This window comes from Gossypium hirsutum, chromosome D13 (genome assembly GCF_007990345.1).
Source record: "Gossypium hirsutum isolate 1008001.06 chromosome D13, Gossypium_hirsutum_v2.1, whole genome shotgun sequence".
Lineage (NCBI taxonomy): Eukaryota > Viridiplantae > Streptophyta > Magnoliopsida > Malvales > Malvaceae > Gossypium > Gossypium hirsutum.
This window is the reverse complement of record NC_053449.1, coordinates 39,140,391-39,149,825: the sequence shown is the minus strand read 5'-3', so window position 1 is coordinate 39,149,825 and position 9,435 is coordinate 39,140,391. Positions and strand designations below refer to the sequence as shown.

At 32.7% G+C, this 9,435-nt stretch overlaps 1 protein-coding gene across 6 annotated transcripts; it reads right to left on the bottom strand.

Annotated features, from left to right (window-relative positions):
• Positions 1 to 3,653: 3,653 nt before the first annotated feature.
• LOC107920830 (exonuclease mut-7 homolog) lies at positions 3,654 to 8,246 on the bottom strand. Of its 6 annotated transcripts, none has more exons than XM_016850696.2 (11): positions 8,105 to 8,246; positions 7,157 to 7,328; positions 6,374 to 7,044; positions 6,165 to 6,249; positions 5,907 to 5,994; positions 5,376 to 5,560; positions 4,967 to 5,099; positions 4,601 to 4,737; positions 4,402 to 4,476; positions 4,203 to 4,322; positions 3,654 to 4,124 (listed from the first exon to the last, which is right to left on the bottom strand). In XM_016850696.2, the coding sequence occupies exons 2-11, from the start codon at positions 7,205 to 7,207 to the stop codon at positions 4,035 to 4,037; spliced, it is 1,635 nt and encodes a 544-aa protein (XP_016706185.2). In that variant the 5' UTR covers positions 7,208 to 7,328; positions 8,105 to 8,246; the 3' UTR covers positions 3,654 to 4,034. The 6 variants fall into 6 exon arrangements, with proteins under 6 accessions (XP_016706185.2, XP_016706187.2, XP_040964655.1 ...); XM_016850698.2 differs by having other exon boundaries at positions 5,376 to 5,503; XM_041108721.1 differs by having other exon boundaries at positions 6,374 to 6,870.
• Positions 8,247 to 9,435: the final 1,189 nt, after the last annotated feature.

Below are 9,435 nucleotides of genomic sequence, written 5' to 3'. Positions count from 1 at the left end.
TTCAGATATTTTATCAGCTAAAGTTGGCTCTTACCCCTCATTTACCTGGAGAAGTATCTGTAGTGCTCGTGAAGTGATCCGAGAAGGGATGGTGTGGCGGGTAGGGGATGGTGGTTGCATTAACCTATGGAACGATCCCTGGTTACCTGGTAAGGAAAACAATAGAATTCAAGGTCAAAATATTAGTACAAATTGAACAACAGTAAATCACCTTATTGAAGGCAATACCTGGAACAGGGAGGTTATCCATAATTTGTTCGATGGCGAAACCGTAAAAAGAATTCTTTCTATCCCTATTTTTGAGAGTAAACCGGAAGATGTGAGGGTCTGGAAGTATGAAGGTTCGGGTGAATACACGGTCAAGAGCGACTACAGGGCCTTTTTTACAGAGTTATTACAAAATAGAGCTAACTTACCCCCTAAATCTGAGGAATACAAAAATTCTATATGGGGCTGTGGAATTTAAATATTCCTAGAAAAATTAAAATACATGTTTGGCGGCTGTTTCATAATCTGGTGCCTCACTATGAAAATTTGGCGCGACGAACCTTGTGCGAAGCTGCGGTGTGTCCACTGTGTAAGACAGAGTTGGAGAATTCTGAACATCTTTTGTGGACTTGTGATATTTTGCAGGATATTTGGAATGCGTTAATTGTGTGGACCATAAAGAACGTTTTGTTAGGGCATTTTCGGAAGCAGACGATCGTCATAAAAAGATTATTGCTATTTCGTTATGGAGTCTCTGGTACTGCAAAAATAAGTTAGTGCATGAAGGAGTCAAATTTTCGAGGTAGGAAATATTGGGTTTTATTAGCGGTTTTGAACGAGAACTAAGCCTCAATAGTGAGAATATCAGGCCTGTTACGGGGTTTGCAGGTAAGGAAATTTGAAGACCACCGGGCGATGGATTTATCAAGATTAATTTCGATGCATCCTTTGTGCAAGATAAAGGGTTGGCCATAACAGCAGTACTAGCTAGGAACCATAAAGGTGAAGTTGTTGGAGCGGAGACTTATCTCTTAAATGGCGTTGCTGACCCTTTTGTGGCAGAGGCTCGGGCTTGTGAGAGGGCGTTGGTATTTGCGCATACGATGGGCTTCCAGCGGTTGGTGGTGGAAGGGGATGCACTGTTTGTTATAAAAAAACATTAGTAATGGTGAGGCGAGTAAATCAATTATTAGACCGATCATTTACCACATCCAACAGTTAGCGAGGATTTTTGAAGAGATTACCTACACTTTTGTGCCTCGGGAGGGGAATGAAGCGGCGCATGTTCTAGCTATCGAAGGACGGAGGAAAGGGGACTGCCGGAACTGGGCTACGGATGTACCGGATCTGGTTCTGACGGCGGTGAGAAAGGACCGGATTGCGTGGGTACGCAAGTCTCAAGATAAATGACGAGTTAGTTTTGAACTTTGGAGAAGGTTCGGTTGAATCTCCAAAAATCTGTTCAAAGCTCTGTTATCTCCTTTTTATGAGCGCAATTGCAGATCTAAAAGGGAGCACCTTGGCTGATTTGGGACGATGAAGAGCCACTGCTTATTTCGTTTGGCGTTTCATTTACTTTTCTTCTTTGTTTTGTTCGGTTTTCTGTCGATATTTTCTATGCGCGCTTTGATGCGGGACAGCTTTTATTGATTGTTTGTCACTCCTCTGGAGGCCTCTCAGCTTCCCTTTCGTTAGCAGTGAATTAATATAAATCAGCCTACTTTACTAAAAAAAAATCATAAAATATTATCTAAAATAAACAATTTAAAATTTATTAAAAATGTAAAATAATTATAAAATTATTACAAATTCCAAATTGTAAATTATAAAAAAGTTAGATTATAAATAATTATTAAAAAAAACAAATCATGAAAAAATATTTAAAATAATTATAAAAATTATTTTAAAAAGTTCTACAAATCTATACGAAATAGTAAAGATTTTCATCTAAATTAGCATTTTATAAATCATAGCAAATATGTATTATTTTACCAATTTTATTTGCAAAATTTCTCATAAAACTGCACAGACTTAACATAAATGATGAATGATGAAATGAAAACGGCTTAAAGGGAGATTGTACCGAAATAGAATCCGAGGACAAAGCCAACGTTGAAGAAGTAGTAAAACAGCAAATCAAATTACATTGATTACTTCAAATATGTCATCCTACCCATCATTCTATGAAAATTTAATTTGAATATTATTTGAACTTTTAAAATTTTATAAAAAAAAATAAGGCTTTGTTTTATTCATTAAAAAAAACAGTTTGTTCGGTTTTGAAAATACTTTCTATTTTTATTTTCATTTTTCATTTTTAGAAAATATATTTTTTTCAAAATTGAAAAACATTTTTGGTAAATAAAAATAAAAATATGTTTTCAACAATATGTTTTGTAAGTATTTTTCTATAATAAAAACATGAAAAATAAAATGATTTAAATAGTCAAAGGTTCTTGTATACTTTTAAAATTTAAAATTTAATCCCTATATTTTAATTTTAATATTTAAGTCCCTATAATTTTTTTATTTAAAAGTCTTAGTCCCTCCATCTAATTTTATCGTTAAAGTTAACAATGTCAAAAGTAAAATAACTATTTTAACCCTCAACATTTATAATTTTTTTGTCAACTTAGTTCTTACCCTCTAAAAGTAAATAGAGATGATTTTTACAACCTTAAGCAAACGCCCAGTGGTGTCCAAGACATGATTATATTATCCGGTAGTTGACATATCAATGTTAAATCATATAATAATCTTTCTCCTATTAATTTAACCACATCAGTTGTTCTAAAATTATTCACCTTGAATAGACAGTCAGGAGTGTGTTCATCATTGATTAAAAAAATTCAATAAATTTTGTCAAGAGAGAATAATTAAGTGACGGATGACTTTAACGAAGGTTGAAGAATTGTTTATGTTTAGCGAGCCACCTGTGGAGATTCAAGCAGCACTAAAAGAGGATACCGTTAGAGGCTTTTTGAATATGAACTCTATGTAAACCCTTTTGTTTTATTTGGTTTTATATTACACCAAAAAACTAAAGTATTCATCCAAAGTCTTTGCACCTTGAAAGTCATATCATACATGTAAAGTACCCAAAAAAAAAGTAATATCATAAATACTCATATATATATATATATAGGGGTGTGCAAATTTCAAGTAAAACCGAACTAATTCGGTTAACCGACCGAATTTAATTAATCGGTCATTCGGTCGAAAGTCGATTAATAATTTTTTGAAAGTTCGGTTAACGGTTAATTAAGTTCAAAACCGGTCGGTTAATCGAATTAACCGAATTTAATAAATAATATTATAATATATAAGAATTCGGTCAGTTCTGTTAATTTTTTAGAAATATAAATTAATCGGTCGATTAAGTCGGTTAATTTTTGATATGTTTTATACTTATTTTAACAAAAAAAACATATAAATTTCGGTTAATTCAGTTAACCGACCGAATTAACCGATAAAGTTTGGTTCGGTTAATGATTAAGGGTTTTAAAAAGTCGGTTAATTCGGTTAATGGTAGTTCGGATCGGTTAACCGATTGAACACCCCTACATATATACATATTTTAAACCTTAACTCTCTCTCTCTTATGGTTTACAAGCTAATAGCTATCAACATATGTTTACTTACAACTCAAAACTTAATGCACCAGGTTTTATTCAAAAGATACGAGATTCAAATTCCGACCTACCACATCAAACAATGTACACCAACATTTAAGCCTTATGCTAGTCAGCAAATCCCGAGATTTGAATCATATTTACAGGCTTTTCCTTCAAAGGGCTCCCTAAAGTGTTCAAGTAAGATTTGTCTCCGCCATAAAATGTTTCTGACAAAACCTAACTTCACACTATTGTTGTGCTAGATAAAAGCTAGATAGCAAATCAACTGCTTGAGAATCGACTTAACATTATTCTCTCTCTATGTCAATATCCAGAATGTTGAGAATCATAAACTCGAGTAATTAAAACTACCATAAAGTTGAAACAATCTATGACCTTGTTGTAATGTGGTTGCTGCAGAAACTTGATTTCTCATGCCTCGTTGTCCTTGACTTCCGGTTCTGGTTCTTTTCTAAGTCTAGATTCCTTTCTGGACTTTCTTGGATTATCCATGTGAGAAACCTGCAAAATAATCCTGAATAAGACCCAGATGGTATTAACCTTTGCCTGTTCAATATAAGAGCATTACCATGTACTTACAATATAAGACTTCCACTCGATTTTGTTATGCCCATCTAATGCATCAGCAGCATGAGAATGGTCAAAAACACGGTAGAATATTTGAATAAGAACAGCGGCATCTAGAGCAGCATACTCAAGCTGAAAAAAAGTTCAAAAAGATTTTGGAATGTAAATATAGATGCTATTCTGTAAGCAGCAAACAATTATGGATATATACCTGATTCTGACTCAATGGTCTTTGTTCCCAGTTGCTATTCCGTCTTGTTTTGTTTAAGCCGGCTCCCAATATTTTCTGATAGAGGAATTGTGAAACATCAATTTGTGGGAAACTAAAGAATGAAAGGAAACGGAGTTGTAATTGAAAAGGAACTTGGAAGGATAAAAAGCATAAAACTCGGACTTCAAGTTTAGCTTACCTCTGCAAGACCAGAGAGGCCACCTCGGGGATCTTCGAACATACTCTGGATGTCCAATAGCATATTATAACACTTGAAACACTCTAAATCTCCATATGATTGAGCTAGTTGCTTTACATCACAATGAAAATTATAACCTACAATGTGTGCAGGGTGTTTAAAAGCAAACTCAGTAGTGTTGTAATAACCATGAGATGCTTTGTTTAAAATTGGCTGCCTTCGTTTTCAAACCATACAATCAAGAATACAAACATAAGTGTATATATCAGGATGGTTTAAAATATATGAGACAATATAACTAGAAAAGTGAGATCCATATATTGGGAGAAGATTTCCCTCTTTTGGAAAAGGCAGATTCTCCCATACCGAGTTTTAGAATTCTTGGGGACCGCAAGATGTGAGTTAGGCAGTTGTCTAAAACATCAGGCACGTCATTATATAATTTTATCAAGTCAAGGATGAAGACCTTCTTATCAGAAGCTATTTGCATGATAGAAACCTGATACATGGAAACACAGATTTATTGCTTATTTGATCAGTCATAAATCAAAATGGATAAACAAAAAATGCCAACAAATTTATTCACTTATGATTTGGCAATGCAATCCTAAACAAGCCTGTTGGTAATTCCATAATGAACTAAATTATAAAAAAAGAGGATTAACACTCATCTCAACTTTTTTTTCTAAGCAAAAATAATTCCAGGACCTAATCTTATATCAATTAAGAGAGATCGCAAACTAAAAGAAATGGAAAAAGGTGATACCATGCTTACCTTGTTTGGTTTGCTACCTTTTACATAATTGGGTTTCCATTCACAGTCAAGGCCCACAACTTTGGATCCCTCAATGTGGCATGTTGCCTTACCAAGACCATTAAGCTCGTCCACCCAAATTATGTCTTCTACTCCCAATTCATTGAGATTTAAAAAGCAATGCTGCAAAAAAATTGCTTCATGTTCTGAAGAAAATCATAACTAGTAGCATGAGAGTCTGCCTTTAGCCTAATCATCAAAGTCTAAAATATCTATATAGATCTACAAATGCTATAGAAAACCTGAGTAAACACCAAGCAGTATAGTTGGTATTAGTGGTTTTTAACTGTGTCAATAGAAATGTCAAACAATGTAAAGTATCACCCTCAACACGATAAGAAGGCATGCAAATTTGAGAATTATATGCTTTTATTATACAGTCTTGATTGTAGATTCACATACGATCCAAATCATAATAACTATAGGTAGACATTCATAATCTATACATCTTGTTCCTTTATTTCCAAAAACAAGGCGCTTCAGTGACAATACCTTGTGCTTTTGGAAAACCTTCAAGGGAGTATCGATTACAAAGTTCATCAACCTTCTCCAAGTAACCAGCTTCCATGGCCAGATAAACCTAACATCCAGAAAGCAATTTTTTATTATCCATGGAGTATTCAAAATCAACAAGATATAGAAACATGAGAAATTTGAGAAAAACAAATGAGTTGGCAAAGACTCTAAAACTCCATTTCATATTTTGATAGACTTGGGAAAATCATTTCATGAATTTAAAAATTTACTTACCAGATAGTCAACTAATTGCCTATCACCATTTGCCTTTGCCTCTGCAACATCCCAGCATGCTTTTTCTGCTAATTTTTTTAATGCACTACAATATGGTAAAATAGTAGTGTCATATTTACTGTTTTTAAAATCTCTACTCCAAGCCTTTTCAGGGATCACAGGTGAGCCAAGCATATTGCCAGTATGGGGAGTATGATATTTTCAAGTACCTTTCTTTGTATTTGTGATGCACATCTGGAAATTCTTGCTGGAGATTGTTCTTCTTTACAATCAAATAAGCATTCTTTAGTTTATTCCTGTCAACATACTCCTGGACGAGCATGGATAACATTGGCTTCCCCATAAATGTTGCCCACTTCTCTGCTGCTCTGAATTGTTTCTTTTCTATCATTTTGACAAGAAAAGATTCCCCAGATTGACGGATAGAGAAGTGTTCCAACAGATTCACAGCTGTCATATATGACTCTGATTCTATGAATCCAAATATATACTGCTCAAGAAATGCCTTTACATTGTGAAACCTACGGTCATTCTTGGCCTTTGATTGGGATGCAACTTTCTCGATATCTGTCAACTTGATATCAAAAACTTCAAGTATCTTCACAGCAATCCTCTCATCATGGTCAATAGAACCCTCAACAATATCAAGAAATAATCGCACAGCTATAATTTTTGCTTCCAAAGAATCTCCAGTGGTGGCTGCTGTCTTTAGAAAACGATGAAAAGCAGATACAATCAAATGACTGAAGCCTTCACAGTAAGATCCAAATATGGGCAGTATATACAGACAATAAGCAACAAAAGTAGCTGGTCCTGGTTGGGGAGAATTGCATAGAACTTGGTGGACTTCTTGTTGAAGAGCTTGAAACTTTTTAGTTGCCTTCAAGTTTCCCGTCACATTATTCCTTAGAATCAGATTGAACGAGAAAAAGGCAGGGAAAACCACTAAATTTTAACTCAATTCTTAGCAATGAAAGAAAGCAAAACTTTACCATGAACATAACATTCTTTAAGAAGGTATAAGAATACAATTGGAGCAACATAGGTCAGATCAGTAAAAGCATCCAGACAAATTTTTTTCGTTTCGCAAGCTTTCTCCTCTTTAACTTGCAGCTTTATAGCTTTTTCCTCAAACCCCATTTCAAAAAGGCACATCCAAGGGTACTGAAGTGAGATTTAAAAAAAAGAAAAAGAAAAAGAAACATTAGCCCAAACATTGCATATAAACGTCAGATGTTAAGTCTGATGTACCATTCGGGAATTTTAGCTTTTTATAGGCCAAATTCATAGCAGCAGCAATAAGAATACACCTTGATGAACGATTAATCCTAAAAATCAACCTCCCTATTCGAAAGGAAATATTAAAACAACTCAAATACAAAATCCAGTGCTACGGAAGCGAACAACAACTCAAGCAAGCGTTAGTTGCCAAGTTTATTCCTTTTCAACTTTTTTTTTCTCTTATTTTTCCCTTCAGATTCTCAACATCCAAACAGAAAAGTACAAAACTAGAAATTCTACAAAAAGAATTGAACAAACATTGGCGAGATCCTACCAAAAAATACAAAGCAATTGACAGTTTACTCGAAAACTTTTAAAAAAAAAGAAAAGAAGATAAAACATAAGTAAAAGACAGAAGCATATTAAAACAAATTCGTAAATTACTCGTTTAGAACTTAAGCAAAACAATTCAAAGCCATTGGCCTTGGAAGTTTCCGAATAGAAATAGCATAAAAAATCTCAAATGATTCAGGATTGGACTAATAAGAACCTGAAAATTGAAGCAAGATTAGAAAAAGATTAAGAATTGCAAAATAAGATTAAGAAATTTCATGTTTTCCTTCGTTTTCCCGAGAGCCAAACACTCTATTTAATGCGAGAAGATGCAACTTTGACAGTATAATTTAACAGAAAATACAAATGAATAAGGAGAAACTAACCAACTTTTTTCTTGTTTGGAGTAATGAAATTTTTGTATCATTCGCATTCGTTTCTCTGAGAAATCTAAATACCTACTACACTGGCAAACATTTTCTTTTATTTTCTTTTCTTTTTTAACCAAAAATATATTTAGATTTTAAAGTGCTCAAATATATACACACATACAATGCTTAAGATAAGAAAGCCCAATATGGCCCACTGGATTCTCCCATTTTTCCATTTTTTGACACATTCTAAGACGATTCCATTACGGAAAGAGATTGAGAATATTTTTTATTAAATTCAAAAAAGTATTTTCTATTAAAAAAATTACAGTAACGACTAACGAATACGGGTAAGCCGAAGAACCACTTCTAGTCGCAATAAAATTCATGGCTGCATTCCAGAAAACAAAAATTTTCATGGCTGAATAACGTTAATTTGAAATGGTGGGTCTGGTTAATACTCTTATCAAATTACTATTAATTAAATTATTTGAAATGTAAAAAATTTTAATTGTTAATTAAATCGAATTTTTTTTCAAATACATTAATCGAACCGAATATTTCGATTAATTCAGTAGATTAACTGAATTAATCGAAATTTATATGTTTTTATCTTTTTGTTAAAATAAAAATATAAAATATAAAAAATACATTACTAATGTTCATTTTCTTTTATTTAGTAGTTCAAAAAACTTTAAATGGAACTGAAAACAACAAATAAGACATTAGAAAGACTACATAAGTCTTGAAAACAACAAATATTCCGATTAATTAATTGGTTTCAAACTAAATAAACCAAAAACTGAATTTTCAAAAAATCATTAACCGAATTAGATTAGTTCAGCAGGTTAATTCAATTTTAACCGAAATGTGAACACCCCTAATGAGAAGTGTTTATGGGTCGGATCGAGTTGGGTTTGAGTCGAGTTTATGTATAATATTAACATACTTTATATTTGTTCGCCGTACGTAACCCAAAATATAAGCTTAAAAATTTGCTCAAGTTCATTTATATTTGTAAATGGCTAACTCAAGGCCATTAGGCCCACCCATATTGATTTTTAAAAATTTTAAATATATATTTATATTTTTAATTTAATATTTAATAATTTTATATATTTTTATTTATTAAAATTGTATATACAGTCACCATAAAAATTTTTAAGTTTATATGATAGTATATAGATTTAATTTTTATATGTTATAAATTACATAATATATAAAAATAACATAATATATAACATTATTAATTTAAAATCGAGTCGGGCTCAAGCCTTAAATGTTCAAGTCTAAGCTCGGCTCATATTTTAAATGGGTTTAATTTTTTTTACCCGAACTCATTTTTT

Excerpts from the sequence above, each read along its gene's own strand:
- LOC107920830 (XM_016850699.2), bottom strand. The coding sequence starts at position 7,319 with ATGTGCCTTTTTGAAATGGGGTTTGAGGAAAAAGCTATAAAGCTGCAA. Across the intron at positions 6,250-6,373 it reads CATCACAAATACAAAGAAAG|TGCATTAAAAAAATTAGCAG; the intron begins GTACTTGAAAAT and ends ACCATATTGTAG. Across the intron at positions 4,323-4,401 it reads GACCATTGAGTCAGAATCAG|CTTGAGTATGCTGCTCTAGA; the intron begins GTATATATCCAT and ends ACTTTTTTTCAG.